A 17,139-nucleotide genomic window follows, 5' to 3' on the forward strand; every position below is an offset into this window, starting at 1 on the left:
TCCATGAGATCATGAAGGCGTCCCCCAAGGACCCCCGCCCTACTCCTGCTCTGGAGCAGTAGTGAGGGCATTTCTTGTTGTGTTGGGTGGCAAACAAATCGACTTGGGGAAACCCCCAAGTGCGAAATATGTGTCGAAGCAGGTCGGAGCAGATCTGCCACTCGTGCGTGAGTGCAAAGCTTCTGCTTAGTTGGTCTGCCTTCACGTTGTGGACACCTGGCAAGTACGAGGCTTTCAACGTTACGTTGTTGGCAATGCACCAGTTCCACAATCAGACTGCTTCTGCGCATAGCACACGGGACCGTGCCCCTCCTTGTCGATTGATGTAAAACATGGTGGAGGTATTGTCGGTATTGATCCCGACTACTTTGCCATGCAGGCATTTCCGAAAACATCTGCACGCATTGAACACTGCTCTGAGCATCAGTATGTTTATGTGCAGTGTCTGCTCCGCAGGGGACCATAGCCCTTGCATCACCTTGCTGCCAATGTGTGCTCCCCATCCTATGTGGGAGGCGTTGGTTGTAAGAAAAATAGAAATTTGTGGTTGGTGGAAGGGTACTCCCACTAGCAGGTTCTTGGGATCTGCCCACCATGCTAGTGACTTTCGTACCTCCGTCATGGGCGATACTACCCTGTGGATGGTATGGGCTGCCAGTCTGTAAACGCTCGCCAGCCAATGCTGCAGGCTTCGCATATGTAGCCTGGCATTCTGTACCACGAACGTGGCGGCCACCATGTGCCCCAACTGTTGCAGACATGTTAGGATCGGCACCGTGGGGCTGTACATCATGACTTTTACCAGGGATTTGATAGTGCGGAAGTGGGCGTCAGGCAGCTATACTCGATGTAATAGAGTCTATGCGTGCCCCTATGAATTCTATCTCTTGCGTGGGCTCGGTCTTTGACTTTGCGAGGTTGATAACTAGGCCCAGCGAAGTGAACGTGTTCGCGGTGACGTGTATCATGCACAGGACCTCTGCCTTCGAGGACCCTTTCAGTAGGCAGTTGTCCAGATATGGAAAAATGAACACGCCCTGCCTGTGCAGGTAAGCTGATATCACTGCCAGGGTTTTGGTAAAAACTCTGGGTGCCGAAGATAGGCCGAACGGAAGAACTCTGTATTGGAAATGCTCCCCACCTCCCTTGAAGTGGAGGAAACATCTGAGTGCCGGGTGGATTGTTATATGAAAGTAAGTGTCTTGTAAGTCAAGGGCTGCAAACCAGTCTCCATCGTCCAGTGCCGTAATTATGGAGGCAACTGTAATCATCCTGAAGCGCTGTTTGCGCAAGTACCGGTTGAAGCCCTGTAGGTCCAAGATCAGCCTCCAGCCTCCTGTTTTCTCCTCTGTTAGGAAGTATCGTGAGTAAAAGCCTTTCCCTTGGAATTGTTCCGGTGCTCTTTCCACCGCCCCTATGAACATGAGGTGATCCACCTCCTGCTTCAGCCTTGTCTCACGAGAAGGGTCCCTGAGAAGAGGCCGGGTGGGAGGTTTTGGTGGTGGTAGTGACTGGAAGGGGATCGTGTAACCCGTGGCTATAATTTCCAGCACCCATTTGTCTGTTGTGATGTTTTGCCATTGGGAGTAGAACGATTTGAGGCGATGATGGAACATGAAGTGAGAGTGGCATCGAGAGATGGTGCTGATAGTGCAGTCCTCGACATACCCGTCAAACTTGCTGCCTTTGGGCTTGCCCCGAGGTTGTGAGACTTTGTTGAGGACGTCGCCTGGGGGCCCTGTACTGTTGCTGCTGTTGATGGTGTCCTTGGTCATAGCCTCGCTGATATTGTGTGCACTGTGGTTGGTAAGCGTAGTGCCTTTGCTGGGGATAGAATTTCTTTTTCTTGTATGGTGGAGTATAGATACCCAGGGTCCTAAGCGTGGCCCTCGAATCTTTGCTAGAGTATAGGACCGAGTCGGTTGATTCTGCAAACAACTTTTGCTTATCGAATGGAAGATCTACGATCTTCGCCTGTAGATCTCTGGGGATACCAGACGTCTGGAGCCAGGATTCCCTACACAATACCACTGCTGCGGCTGTTGAGCGTGCCGCTGTGTCCGCCACGTCCAGGTCAATCTGAACTCCCATTTGTGAGGCCGCGTAGCCCTCCTGGACGATCGCCTTTAGTACTGGCTTCTTGTCCTCTGGGAGGAAGTCCATGAGAGAGGTAAGTCTAGAGTAATTGTCAAAGTTATGGTTTGATAGATGTGCCGCATAGTTTGCCACTCTCAGTAATAAGGTAGAGGAGGAGTAGACCTTTCTGCTGAACAGGTCTAATTTCTTTGCATCTTTATCTGACCCCCCTGATTTATATTGAGGCGTCTTTGACCTCTGTTGAGACGATACGACCACCAAAGAATTGGGCTGTGGGTGGCTAAACAGGAATTCCATGCCTTTGGCTGGGACGAAGTATTTCTTTCCACTCTTTTATTCGTAAGCGGGATGGAGGCCGGAATCTGCCATGTGTTAGTGGCTGATTCCATAATGGCTTCGTCCAGTGGGATGGCAATTTTAGATGAAGCTGGGGGTCTCAAATTTTTCAGGAGTTTATGGTGTTTCTCCTGCACCTCTGCTATTTGAATGTCCTGTGTGTATGCTACTCTTTTGAACAGATCTTAGAATTGTTTAAGGTCATCCGGAGGGGGGGAGATGTCCCCGGGGACAACTGCCTCATCTGGGGAGGATGAGGAGGCGCCGCTAGGATATACCTCCTCCAACTCCTCTGATTCCTGAGTTTGCTGGTATGCTTGCTCTTTCGTGGGTTGTGAAGGAAGGTCTCGGGACTCTGGACCCATTTCCACCTGGGAAAACTGCGTTCCTCTCCCAGAGCGAGAGTGTATGCAGGGGGTGTTGGCGAGGTGTGGGTGGGGATCTGCCCCTGGATCTTGACCTCTGATGTCGGTGTTCAGTATGATGAGGACGGCTGTAACAACACGGGTAAGGGCCCGGTGATGGAGATCTGGACCACGATCGGAATGTGCACCTACGATGTCTGGAAGAGCGCGATCTTCTTGATGACACTGATAATGGTGAAGATGGTCTGTGATAGTATTCATAGGGATCCATGCCCAAAAAGGGTGAAGGTTGTCTGAGCCAAGGCGATGGTGGTTGGAGGAACGGGGAGGGGGGTCTGAAACAGGCAGTTGGAGTTGCCATCCGGCGCAGCATGTGTATCTCGGGGGGAGGAGGGGGACTGGATGATGATAGCAGCGCAGCAATGCCCGGAGATGGACTGGGGTGCCGGCTTTTAGCCCTAGCTTTCCCCCGTCGTTGCAGGGTAGGTGCCGCCCCCTCCCGTGCCAGGGATCTCGGCCCCGCTGTCGGTGCCACGCCGGTAGCCTCCTCTGACGCCTTTTGGCCCCGTGCTGGGTGCCCCTGTACCGTCAGCGCCGTGAGAGCTGGTGCCATGTGAGGCAGCGCTGCCAATTCTGGCACTTGCCGCGCTGGCGCCCGCGGCGCCAACTGTTGAATAGTCAGAGGCCCAGCCACGGTCGCGTGCGCAACCGTGCTGCTGCTACCATAAGCCCGCGGGTCAGGGCTCTGCGTTCCGCTCGTCCTGCTCGCTGAGGTCACCGGCAAGGATCGAGCTGGGGAGAGTTTCTTCTTCTTTTGCACAGAGGGGGTCAAAGAAGCTGCCTTCCTTTTGTGCAACCCTGAGGGCCCTTCTGTGCGAGGCTCCTCCAGTGGTTCGGGCTGAAGGGCCTTATCAAACAAGATCATTTTGAGCCTCATTTCCCTGTCCTTCCTGACCCTGGCTGTAAGCTTAGTGCAGTGAGAGCACTTCTGAGTAACGTGGGACGCCCCCAGGCAACGAATGCACTTACTGTGCCCATCAGAGGCAGGCATGGCCTTGTGGCATGACTCACACTTCTTAAACCCCGACGAAGACATCCCGGTGAGTCTAACTGTTAATAGGGTACTTAGCCGCTAATCACAGTGTTTTTAAAACAAACAACATTTATGGCCTTTAGGGTAGCAGATGGCATAAGCAGCCTTCTTTGTCCGCTCTTCTCCCCTCCAATCCTCTTCTCTCTCAGTTACTTTTTTTTTTTAAGCTGCTTTTTGCTTTTTTTTTTTTTTTTTAAAACGTATAATAGTAAAAACAAGCTATCAACTAAAAATTAACAGTCTTATCTGTCTCAGGCGTTGGAGCCAGAGCGGATTCCGTCTGCAGTCGTTGGCGGTTGAGAAGGAACTGGCGGGGACCGGATAACGCACATGACCGAGAGCGTGCGAAGGAGCAGCGTGCATCAGCGCATGCACGATCCGAAGGAAACTGCTAGAAAATTTCTGATCTGCGGCACCGGGGCAAGCCTGATACCTACTGTGGAGCACCCACGGGGACCACTCGAAGAAGAATGCATATTCAGCACTTCATTAGCATGCAGGCGGCCGCGTCAATTTCCAAATGCCGCAGCCGCCCACATGCAAATGAAGTGCTGAATATGCATTTCAGCGCTTCATTAGTAAACTTTGAAACGGCCATTTGCGTGGCCATTTCAAAGTTTGGGGCTAGTGTAGACATAGCCATCAGGTCCTGAGGGTGCTGGATTAGAGAGTTTCAACCTGTACATATGTGAGGCTTGTTTTCTAGTAGTAATCAGTGCAAAACCACAAATCATTACACACATCTTCCACCTTTTCCACTCCAGCTCATAATAGGTAACTGTTACACTAAGCAGTGTTTTCTTTTAGCCCATTTGCTTCTTCCAGAAAGTTAAGTTCAAACAACAATTTTCACTGGTACTTTGTTTTTGCCATAAAGGACCTTCACCTAGTTTTACATCAGTTTAACTTCAAACAATGCAGTAGTGAACAAATCCAGAATATCTAACTCCAACTGGCGTTGAAAGCATGCAGTGTTGGCATGATTATTCTCAGAGAACACTGGGAAGAAAGTAAGCTGATATGTTTTGTTCTTAACAGACAGCTAACTTATGATTAAAGCACAAGATAAAATGGCCAGGTATCTCTGTTTCCTGTGTGCCAGTTAGACTGCCACTGCATCAGCAAGAGCAAAACTAGGAGGTTTGGAAATCTCTACAACAGAGCCTCAGAGTTAAGAATGGTCCCATCAGCCACACACCTCATTTGGAAATGGAAGAACACAAGGAGCAGACACTCTTCCTCCCCCAGAAAGCAAATACAGAATTGTGTTAAACTACTAAAAGGGGAAAGCAGGATTCTTCTTTTGCATAGTGAAGTTTCAAAGCTGTATTAAGTCAATGTTCAGTTACAGACATTTCAGAATTACAAACAGCCTCTTTTCCAAAGAGTTCGTAAGTCTGAAATCAAAAGCAGCAGAATCTTCAAAACCATGCCAATAACGTATTCCAGAGCAAGTGCTTATATTTTGCAACTTTCAAGCTGCTGACACGCCAAGTGGGTGTGAGCCGATGCCCAGGTGCCAGCTAAAGGTCCAGTGGGACAAAGGGTGTGATGCCGCACCGGCAGCTATGCTAAGCAGCCAGGGCAGGCTGGGTTCTTTGGTTTGCGTTTAGTTCAGGTACAGCAGCAAGAGGAAAATTACACTTATTAGAGGCTTTAACAATTACTTTTATTTATACAAAGATAAAAAAAAATTTAACTATGACAAATGATTAAAGTACAACAATTGTGAATCTTTTTGTTTATAACTTTAGCAGCAGTTAATAGGAAAACCGCTGGCAGCGATTTTACAAAAGAAGCAGCTGCCGTGAGTAAAAAGGAGTTTTAAACTGACCGCCCAATTTTATGAATGAAACCAAGATGGCCGCTGAGTTTGAGTGACAGGATAACGATTTTCTTGTGGTTACTAATGTTTTCAGAAGGTAACTGCTGACCACAGCTTGCCAATTAAGGTAAGGACCCCCTGTGGTTTGACAGACAAGATAATGATTTTCTACAGTTCTATGTAAAAGATAATGGCTGTGGGCAGTTTTCTAATAGATCTAAAGGGTAAACCGTTTTAAAGATAAGATAAGGGCTTCCAGTGGTTTGATTGACAGGGTAATGGTTTTTAGCAGTTTATAGCCAAAAACAGTTAGTACCCGAGGTTTTTAAAAGGGGAAACAACACAATTTAACTTAAGAAAAGTTTTGGGCAGACTAGCTAGCTTAAACTAATACAATTAATGTGTACACAAGAAAGGCATGTTGCAGGTGTGATTTTCTCCCCTGCCTCTTAGACCTGGTGGAACCAGAGTCTTTCCCTCAATTCCTATAGGAAAGAAGTGTAATACAGGTGTAATTCTTACCCCTGCCTCATAGATCCGGTGTGACCCAGAATCTCACTCAATCCCTTGGGAAGAAGTAGATACAAACCAGGCGTCCCCAGTCTCAGGACTCAATACCAGACCTGGCCAGCAGGTGTAGGTGATTGGAGCTCAAAGGGGGTGGGCTGCCAAATGCCTCTTTATACCCCTTTGGTCATATAGGCTTCTTCCTGGTCTCAAGTGGCCAATCGGGGAGGAATGTGTTTGAACCCCAGGTTTCCCAGGGAAGGTGCAAGGCTCAATTCGCACCTGTGAATTGTGGACAATTGGGCACCTTTGGTGGTGATGGGCGGAGGTTCCCCGTTCTTCCTTTGGCAGTGATCAGGCGTGTCAATCACCGAGATCAGCCAGAAGGGCGGCCATTAGCTATCCCATTCACTGTCTGGTTTCTGTGTATGGTAGAGAGTCTGGGTGAGACAGCACACCTGCGTTCCCAGGGGAACGAAGGCTACCTGTCTCCCTCTCTGTGTCTGTCTCGCCCAGTGGGGTGGGAGAAGAAGAAAAGGCCAAATGGGGGGTTCATGTCTGGCTACAGTGGGTTAAGTTGTTTTTCAAACCTGGCAATAAATCTACATGGATTTAAAATGTTTCCTCTCGGCAAAGGCGCACTACTGTTTTCTGACAGTGTTACCACATTGCATGAAGCCACTGGGATAAGAAAGAGATGGTAAGGATAAAAGAACTAACACTGTTTACATCAATGATAGATATAAATCCAAATCAGTAGTCATCATTGGCATTTTTAAAGGCATTACAAATAATGATACGGTGCTATTGCCATGACGACACAACACATTCCAAGAGAGGCATTTAGCAGTATTTTAAACCCCCTACCTGCCCCCCAACACACCAGGCAGTTTTACAAATGTTTGTTCATCTCATCAATGATTTCTTTATACATGCGATGAGGTGCATCGAGACCCCAGATGAAATCCAGATGTTCCCACTCAGGAATGTGTTTGTGGTAAACTAGATTAGTGACTTGAGTGAGCAATATGGCAGCATCCTTCATGTCTGCAAGCCAGTCATTTCCGCCAGTCCATAGTACAGTTGGCACGGTCATATCTTTTACTTTGTAGAATGGAGGGGTAGACTATGGGGGAGAAAAAAAAATTGTAACCTTTTAAAAATGAAAGCATACATATATGAAAACACTTCTGGTTTTAGAAAGAACTCATTTACTAAGAGTTATGTCTAGCAGTACTGCAATGTACTAGAAAGTGCACAAGGAGAGAACTCAGAATCCTAGGTACAGAATCACAGAACACTAGAAGTGAACGGGACCTCCAGAGGTCGACTCCAATCCCCTGCCCTCACAGTAGGGCCAAGTACCACCCAGACCATCCTGACAGATGTCTACTGAAGCCTTTGCTAGCTTAACTGTCGTTTAAAATGTAGTCTGGGTAAGGTTGTATGTTACTATAACTATATAAAGAGGCCATCACAATATAGCTAACTTAGGCCTAGAGAGGCCTACTTCTGCTCATCTTTCCTGGCAGCAGTAACACAAACAGCCTGCCAGTGAAATATGAATGGGGAGCTTTTTGCAAAATGTTTTTCTTCCACCCTGTTTATAAGAAAAAATTAAGGTCAGACAGGTCATTTTAGTAAGATTAAAGACATGTATGTAAATCTTCACTATCTGCGACACTTTTCTGACACCAACTGGTGTTCAACCTTTTCCCACCTACCATGACCGGAAAGGCTTGCTGGCACCAAATGAATTTAAGTAAAGGTCACCCCTCGACTTCTTAATCAGAAATTGGTCTTGAGACATTGACTATAGAATACATACACATTGAGGTCATCAGGAAACTTGGGGTATTGTTGATTGTTAAAGATTCTATGAAATCAGAGGTTAATTTAGCATCAGTATTTAAGTACTATTAGGTAAAATGGGTATAAGAACCCCTCGCTGCATGGGGAAGATGTGCTAGACAGAATCTGCACCAGAGGTGTATCTTCCACCTCCGTGGGTTCTCTCTCTCCCTCTCTACTATCTGTTCTCTTTGCTACTACTATTCTTAGAACAGCCTTTTGTTTTTCCTCTTTAACTTCAATTCCACCTACTGCTATAACACGTTCCTCACTGATTGATGCAAGCTGGCCTCGGGTTCTAGAGGAATCAGTTGAGTATTGCACCCTGCTTGCATAGCATAAGTTTAAACCATAAACGCAGGCAGTTAAGTGACTTGCTTTATTGTTATAACATTGTTAAGCAAATCTCTGTTTGTAACTAGATATTGACTGTATTAAACATCTTCAGTTTGCAACTGGTAAGTGTTGCTTTTATACTTTTATGCTGCTAAACTAAACAAACCATAAGTGCTGCTAATGATATTGTCTGTGTAATCACTGGAAATCCTGAAAACTCACCTCTAGCTTGAGACACAATTTGTCTCATACTCTTTATGTTAACTCAGGGGTGGAGCGAATCTTAATCTTTAAACTTTAAGTTGGGGAAGGCTCGCCAGTCTAACTCCATAAATCTTACTACGTTTTCCCCCCAAGTCAACATTATCTAACCTGCTCTTAAATCTCACCAGTGATGGAGATTCCACAACCTCCCGAGGCACTTTATTCCAATGTTTAAACACCCTGACCGTGTCTACACTAGCCCCAAACTTCGAAATGGCCACGTAAATGGCCATTTCGAAGTTTACTAATGAAGCACTGAAATACATATTCAGTGCCTCATTAGCATGCGGGCGGCCGCAGCACTTCAAAATTGATGTGGCTCGCCGCCGTGCGGCTTGTCCTGACGGGGCTCCTTTTCTAAAGGACCCCGCCTACTTCGAAGGCCCCTTATTCCCACCTGCTCATAGGAATAAGGGGACTTCAAAGTAGGCAGGATCCTTTCGAAAAGGAGCCCCGTCGGGACGAGCCGTGTCAATTTCGAAGTGCCGCGGCCGCCCGCATGCTAATGAGGCGCTGAATATGTATTTCAGTGCTTCATTAGTAAACTTCGAAATGGCCATTTACATGGACATTTCCAAGTTTGGGGCTAGTGTAGACACAGCCCCTGACAGTTAGGAAGTTTTTCCTAATGTCCAACCTAAACCTCCCTTGCTGCAGTTTAAGCCCATTGCTTCTTGTCCTAGCCTCACAGGCTAAGAACAACAATTTTTCTTCCTCCTCCTTGTAATACTCTTTTAGGTACTTGTAAACCACTATCATGTCCCCTCTCACCCTTCTCTTTTCTAAATTAAACAAGCTCAATTCTTTCAGTCTTTCCTCACAGTTCATGTTCTCTAGACCTTTAATCATTCTTGTAGCTCTTCTCTGGACTTTCTCCAAATCCCTTTTGAAGGGCATGTCTACACTTGCATTCCTCTTTCGAAAGAGGTAGGCAAATGAGGGACATCAAAATGCAAATTGGGTGTATATTTGACACCTCATTTTCATGTTTTAATTTTGAAAGAGCTTCTTTCGAAAGAAGAAAACCAGCGTAGATGCTGCTCTTTTGAATGTAAACCCCATCTTCGAAAGAATCCCCCTTCCCATTAAATAAAGAGAAGAAGGATTCTTTCGAAGATGGGGTTTTCTTTCGAAAGAGCAGCATCTACACTGGTTTTCTTCTTTCAAAAGAAGCTCTTTCCAATAAGAACATGCAAATGAGGTGCCAAATATGCCCCTCATTTGCCTTTTTGATGCCCCTCATTTGCATACCTCTTTCGAAAGAGAAATGCAAGTGTAGAGGTACCCCAAATGTGGTGCCCAAAACTGGACACAATCCTCCAACTGAGGCCTAATCAGTGCAGAGTACAGCGGAACAATGACTTTGCAGGTCTTGGTCTTTACACTCCTTTTAATGCAGCCAGTCCTTCCCTTTCTTTCCTCTGGAGCAGCAGTCAATTTCAAGAGAAGCTGTGAATAATTCCAGTTAAAGCTTGCTCAATAGGGAGAATGAGGTCTTTAGACGTTGCAAGGACTCATGTGTGCAAAGAGACTACTGTAGAAAATTTAAATCTACATCCTTTTTATATAAAACATATTATATGTCACTATTATGCTGAAAGTGAAAAACCATTATACCTACCAACAAGCATGCAGATTACTCACCTGCATTGCACTGCTCAAGCTAGGATTTACTGCAAAATATATTACAGTCACAGTAAAGCAAATGAGAAGTAAACTTTTAATGCTATGTATTGGGATTTAGAGAAGAATTTGGTAACCAAATGAAGCTACAGGGGAGATTTAAGCAGGCTTAAGTGTGGCCAGGACACCATGAAGTGCTGTGAGATCATTAACTATCAAAAAAGTCAAGCTGAAAGCTGAGCAAATAAGTCCTCAGATGAAGGACCAAGCCAAAAAAAAAGTTTTTAAACGGTTTGTTTCTAAAGTTTATCTTTTCAGGTTTTTGCTAAAGTGAAAAAAATTGAGAACAAAATTCTTTCAGACTAAAAACATACCCTAAAACACTAAAATTAAATATCTGTATTTACTCCTTTTAATTATATCTAGCTATATTTCCAAATGCAAAAAGTTAAATCAGTTAGAATCATCAAAAAGAACAATTTTGACTTTTCAAAACAAATTCTCTCCTTTTGGCTGAAATTATTTGCCAAAATTGTGAATACTTTCAACGCCTCTTAAATCCATTTTTTAACTAATCTACTATTCACTGAAAAACCATGTACCCGGATCCAATCAGGACTTTGATTAAGGCCTATTTACACTTGCAACAGTCACTCCATCTCACATGGAAGCACAGCATTTGTAGCAATTTAGAGACAAGAGAGCTGCCTTATGTTCAATCATTTCCTAACACCTATATGAATTTGCATCCCAGCTGCAGGTCTCTGCTTAATTTGCAAGGACTGGCTGGATCACAGCCTTACGTGGTCTCCTGGCAGTTTCAAAACTTTTCTTTTTCATTTCTCAGGGATCATAAGACTTCCATTAAAAAGTTCTTTACCTGGTTATAGTGAATCAAATTTGCGGCCTTGCTTCCCCAGTCATAAGCTTTGAGTTCCCCAGATTTAACAGCCTAAATATATAAACATTCAGACAAAAAAATATGAAGGTCAGCGTCTGCATTCAGGAATTGTAAATAAAAAAAAATAAAAGAAGGTTAGCTGGAGAAGTGCCTTAATCCTTCGTGATGAAATTCAAAAACAAAGATACCCCAGAGAGAGGAGGCAATGGTTTACATACATAATGAGACAAAGGTAACTAGAGCAAAGGCAAGCTGAAAGTATTACAGCTTTTGTTCTTCTAAAACATCCCTCCTACCATTCCCAACCCCCCTCCTGTTTACCATTCCCACACCCCCTTTGTTTCCACAAGGTGTCTGAGGTCTCACATTTTTACCTACAGATTATGGGCACTAGTAACAGAGAGTCCTGTGGCACCTTATAGACTAACAGAAAAATTTAGAGCATGAGCTTTCGTGAGTTAACTCACTTCTCAATCTGATTCTTGACCTTCCCCCTGACCCCTCCACTCTCTGATTTGCTCACCTTGATTATCTTTTTCTCATTTGTCCTCCTTGCTTACTGTTTTTGGTTCTCTGTGCCTTAAATATTGAGTCTGTTCTGGTCTGGCTACGGTCTGAAGAAGTGTGTCTGTCCCATGAAAGTTCACCTAATAAACTATTTTGCTAGTCTTTAAAGTGCTACTTGACTGCTTTTTGTTTTGATTATGGGCACTGGGAGTGTTCCTGCTTGTGGAGACACCATGTCCTCAAATGGAATACACAGTTGGCCAGACTTTCAAAAGGTTAACATGCAAGCATGCTGGATTTAATCCAAACTGGGAGCTGTGCATGCACACTGGGCTGTATATTTCTGAATACCTGGCTCAGTATCAGCAGGTCACAAGTTAAGCAGTAAAGATTTCTTCTCTTCCAAAACTATTTTTATTTTAAATTTGCATTGCAGCAAATAACAATTAAGTCATTTCACACAAAGCCATCTTAGCCATTTTGGTAACAAGCAAGCTTAGCCAGTTTGGGAAATAAGCATGAATCCTAGCAGCAAAAAGTATCCAAGCCAACTACTCAGGTGTGCACACATTTTTAGCCTAATATTACACAGAAACAGCCATCATGTTTAGCAAGGAAACCCCAGGCAATCAGCTATGAGAATTACAAAAAGTAAGGCTGGTGATGCAAGACACCTGCTGATATTAATACATTCTGTTGCTTCGGCCTAAGGCTCCCTGCCCAATTTAATTCACGTACAATTATTGCAGTTGTGTATATTAAACATCATCAGAGCTTGATTCTGCTACATCTGCTCAGCTTCAACAGAACACTACTGCAGCACAATGGAATATACTACTCCAGGAGAAAACATTCTTTACATTGCTCATTTTCTAGCAGCAACCATGGGAAAGCTTGAGGAACACAAAGTCAAGTGCAGACAAAGGCACTGCGTGAGCCAACGGTTCATGTAATTTCATGGAGGGGAGTAATCACAGCCCTCCAGGTGAATAATCCAGCCCAAAGAGGGTGATTAGGTAAATCCACTCAGGGATGTAACATCTCCAGAGAGGTACTATCATCTAGAAAGACTAGCATATACTGGTTCTAAATGGACTCTCTATGCACCAGCAAAAATAAAATAAAATACAAAGAAGGAATTTTGGATAAATAGCTTGACTTCAAAGTGACAACAGGTCTTCTTCAGTCTAGCAAACAGACCATAGTTCTGAACGAAGGGCAGGGACCAAGACCTTGCCAAAATATTGGAAGGGCTGACACCTGTCAGACCCCTTGTAAGAGGTGCATGGACAATGATCTCTGTTAAGCTTATTAGCATAAGTGTATGCATGCATTTAGCATGTCTTATTTGTTTTCAAAATATTTTCTCTGTAATGTTTTCACTAAGAATAAATGCATTTGCTTAGACATGGCAGCGTGGTGAGATATAAGTGGGGCAATTAACCAATTCAAAGCCTTTGGAGAGAAAGCAAAGCACATATTAAGGCAATCTTGCTTGCCGGGGAACTCACAACATAGCAAGGAACTGCAGCATTGAAATAACCTAGTCAGAAGGAAAACAGATGTGGGTCTCTCCACAAGTCTGCTGCATATCCACGGAGCTAGGAATCTACAAGAGGTGGCCTTTCTGGACCACAGAAGACAAATACAGGTGCCATTGCCCTGAACTCTGACAACCAAATCAATGAAATTCTCCTTTCAAACTTACTTAGTACCATTTACTATCTAAAAGTTTTCAGAAAAAGCAGTCTAAGAAACATTAATTTTTAAAACAAGCTTTCTTTGCAAAGCTCTTCCCACTCCACGCCAGGCCCCCCGTCATCCACGGAAGCTCAAAATTACACTTCCTAGAATAACAAACACTTTATGTAGACAACCATGTTGATGCCAAGACTTTATCTCCCTTTGAGGCACCTATGCAGAGACCAGCAGCTGCTGATTCCATGAGAGGTTTCTTATCCACTAAAACATAGCAGCACCACAATCATTTCAATTAACTGAGAGAAGGTGGACAGCAAAGTGTTTAAAAAAAAATCACTGTAACAATGCACACTTTGTACACTGGCCCTGCTGTAGTACATAGCCCATGGTCACAAACCAAGATTATTAAAAGGACAAAAACATTTGATGTAACAGTACTATCTCTGCCATGGTAGTTTTAAATGCAGTCAGCATTACTGTTTGCTGGTTGGCAGCTTCTATTATTTTGTTCTCAAGCAAAAATATAGGCTGTGTCCAAAGCTGGAGTGTGTTTGTTAAATTAAAATTGCAGTAATTAACACCTGCTGTTCTGACTTTCTCTGTAGTAGTCCCTAGAGTCTTATCCAAGTTGTGCTGCCATAAGATTATTTTGACATTTTATCCCCATTTCACTGACAGCAGTATTTTATAAACAAATTAAGTTAACAGGCACTTCAGAGTTCAGAAGTTCTACCTGGCTCCAATGGATCATGTTCTGTACAGATGTCCCAGCAGGGCAGTGCGTCGAATACACATCTACTCGGCTCTGAAACAGCAACATAATTAATCATTATCTATTAACATGCATCTGTTCCATCACTTATTCGTTTTGCAAACCGAACAGAGTAAGTCTAAAAAATTAAAAGTTCTGATCAGAGAGTCTCTGTCTACACCAGACAGCTTTTTTCGACAGAAGGGGCTTTCTGTTGACATAACACAGGGAGCATCTACACACTTAAAGCATTCTGTTGACAGAGTCTTGAAAGAACTCTGAATTTGCCTCAACAGTGTTATCCCTCAAAAATTTGAGGCATAACAATCTCTCAACACAAGTAGAATGTAGACACTTCTGTTGACAGAGAGGGCTTCCAGTTGCTGGGCAGCCCTGTTTGCAGAGATGTCACTTTCTGTCACCACAGGGCAGTGCAGCCTGGCAATTCTCTGTCAACAGAGCAAGTTGCATAGCAGCAAGCTGTCAGAAGTTCCATCGAGGTTTTGTCAACAGTAACGTCTATCGACAGATGCTCCTGGTGTGGACGTAGCCAGAGTTTCAGAATGGAGTTTTATACACAAGCTAGATAAGATGCTTATGTCTTACAGAATATTTGCCATTGATCGAGTAACACCATCAATTTAGTTTAAACTAAAATTCATGTTGTACTTTACTGTAAAATGCACTTTAGAAACACCCAAAAAACTGAGGCTGATTAGGAATTATTCAATTTTTTGTTCTGAGTTTTTTTTCCACCCCCAAGAAAAAGGCATGCTTGTGATTGAAGAAATGTAAGCTGTCTCCTGATACATCCAGAAAAAGAGAACAGTACTAGAAAAGTTACTAGATACAAAACTGAAAGTACTCTAGCTTTCTTTCCTTGCTGAATGAAATGCAAAATAATTGGAAGCACAGATGTTGAAAAGTAAAACTAAATTTAGAATAAGCACTACTACAGTAAGATGTAATATTCCATGGTGTCCTTAATAAAAGGATTTTTCAGAAATATTGACTTTAAACTTGACAATGTTATGCATGCATCAGTTTTAATCAAAGTACAGGTTCAAAAGTGTGCCAAGCTCCTTTAAGTTTTAAATGTCTCCCTACATTATACCAGTCCTGACCAACAGTTCAGCCTACTCCTACTAAATAAGTAGCCTCTTGCTCCAAATAAGCTTCATGCATGCACACACGCATACACCCCTGCTTTCTTCTGAAAGCTGAATCCTCAAAGTAAATTTTTACCCATATCTAGATGTTCTGCTATTTGTTCTTTTCGTTTTGTTTATTTTTAAAAGAAAAATCCCAGCCGTGGAAACTCAACCTCGCAAGTAGAAATTTCAAGCTGGAGTCTTTCCTGCCGAGGCTTTATCAGCGGCAACAAAAAGTTCTGCCGGCCAAATTATGCCCTCATCAAAACATCCACTCAACCTTTAAATTACATCTTCAGTCACACCTCTGCAACATTTCCTAATGCATTTGCACATGTGTAACAAGTTAGGATTTGGCAGACACTGTTTTACACAATCACTTTTCAAACTAGAAATGACCTTAACTAACTTGCCCGCATACTTGCACTGTCTCCCGTACTTCACTCTAAGACAGAACAGGTACAGACTTTCAAATGTTCCAGTTGGCCCGTAGAGAAACAACTATATAGGTCCACTATGAGATCCGGAAATCTCAGCAGCTCTCACATGTGGATGCAGTCCCAAGCTGTGAAGTCTAATTATACTTCTCCTTTCTCTTCATGTCCCCTATTGTTAATTCTCTTCTCCAGCTATCTATCTTACCCATCTTCTGCTCATGGAGTACAAATAATATATATTTATTTCTGCCCTTCAATCCATTTTTACCTTTAGTTCTATGTATTTTATCAACTAGTCTCTGTGCAGTTGCACTCCTGCCTATGGCAAGAAAAAGATACTTAAACTGTCAAGAACTATAATGTATTATTTTTTTAGTTACATATTGAGTATAAACACATTAGATTATAGATCTCTCTTTTTAAAAAGTCACAAGAAGCCAACAGCTAGGTGTCTATAAAAACTTACCATGTTTAAGTTTCTCTCATCAAAACCACAGATAAGAAAGAAGAAATTGCCACAAAGCTCATCAAGTAATTTGTGCGTACAAAAATGAGTGGCAAGCCACTTCAGAAACCAATTCTGGGTAAGGAATTGCTTCTTTCCAAACGCCTCCTGCAAAATAATAAGCACACACATATAACAACAGAAGACTATTTGCTTTTACTGATACTAGCTCTCTTGGGATAACGACTTCAATTTGTAAGATAACATAATGTTCCGACGGTGAAGTGTTTCACCCAAATCATTAATCTGAAATAGAATATATAATCAGTACCTTTGCCATTGAGTTAAAAATAGCATAAAATATTAGGGCTGTCAAAAAGTTAATTGCCATTAATCACATAATTAAAAAACTAATTGTGATTAAGGAATAACATTCTGATATGGGGAAGATTGCAAAACAGAATACCACTAAAATATTTTAATGTTTACTACCTTTTCAAATACTTTTATTTCAATTGGAGCACAGAACACTATCTTCACTGTAAAAAGAGACATAGTATTTTCCCCCCAATTCCCCCATTACAAATACTGTCCTGCAATCTTTTTGTTATGAATGTTTAACTTACAAATGAAGAAGAGAGGAGGAGACACACAATTCTCCCCCCACAAGGAATTGAGTCACGCTTAAAAAAATAAAAAAAGCCTAATTACAATGAAAGCATATTCTCTGGGATGGTAACCAAAGCACAAAGTGCATACAAATGTTTCGCACATCTGGCTAATATGCTATGGAAACACCTGTTCTCATTTTCAGGTGGCACTGTAAATAAGTGGGTAGCATTATCTCCTGCAAACATAAAACAAACTTATTTCCCTAAGCGAATGGCTCAACAAGAAGTAGGACTGAGTGGCTCTCTAAATGCTCAAGTTTTATATGGCTTTGTTATTT

At 43.1% G+C, this 17,139-nt stretch overlaps 1 protein-coding gene across 2 annotated transcripts in view; it reads right to left on the minus strand.

The window, feature by feature from the left end:
* Window positions 1-5,476: 5,476 nt before the first annotated feature.
* Window positions 5,477-17,139, minus strand: part of LIPA (lipase A, lysosomal acid type) — a 32,711-nt gene continuing 21,048 nt past the window's right edge. For both annotated transcript variants that reach the window (XM_075000352.1, XM_075000353.1), the window contains 4 exons: window positions 16,212-16,358; window positions 14,140-14,211; window positions 11,178-11,249; window positions 5,477-7,349 (listed from right to left, as the gene is read on the minus strand). In XM_075000352.1, the coding sequence (XP_074856453.1) occupies window positions 7,116-7,349; window positions 11,178-11,249; window positions 14,140-14,211; window positions 16,212-16,358 (525 nt within the window). In that variant the 3' untranslated portion in view covers window positions 5,477-7,115. The remainder of the gene's footprint in view (window positions 7,350-11,177; window positions 11,250-14,139; window positions 14,212-16,211; window positions 16,359-17,139) is intronic.

Source organism: Carettochelys insculpta, chromosome 7 (genome assembly GCF_033958435.1).
Source record: "Carettochelys insculpta isolate YL-2023 chromosome 7, ASM3395843v1, whole genome shotgun sequence".
In the NCBI taxonomy this organism is placed as follows: domain Eukaryota; kingdom Metazoa; phylum Chordata; order Testudines; family Carettochelyidae; genus Carettochelys; species Carettochelys insculpta.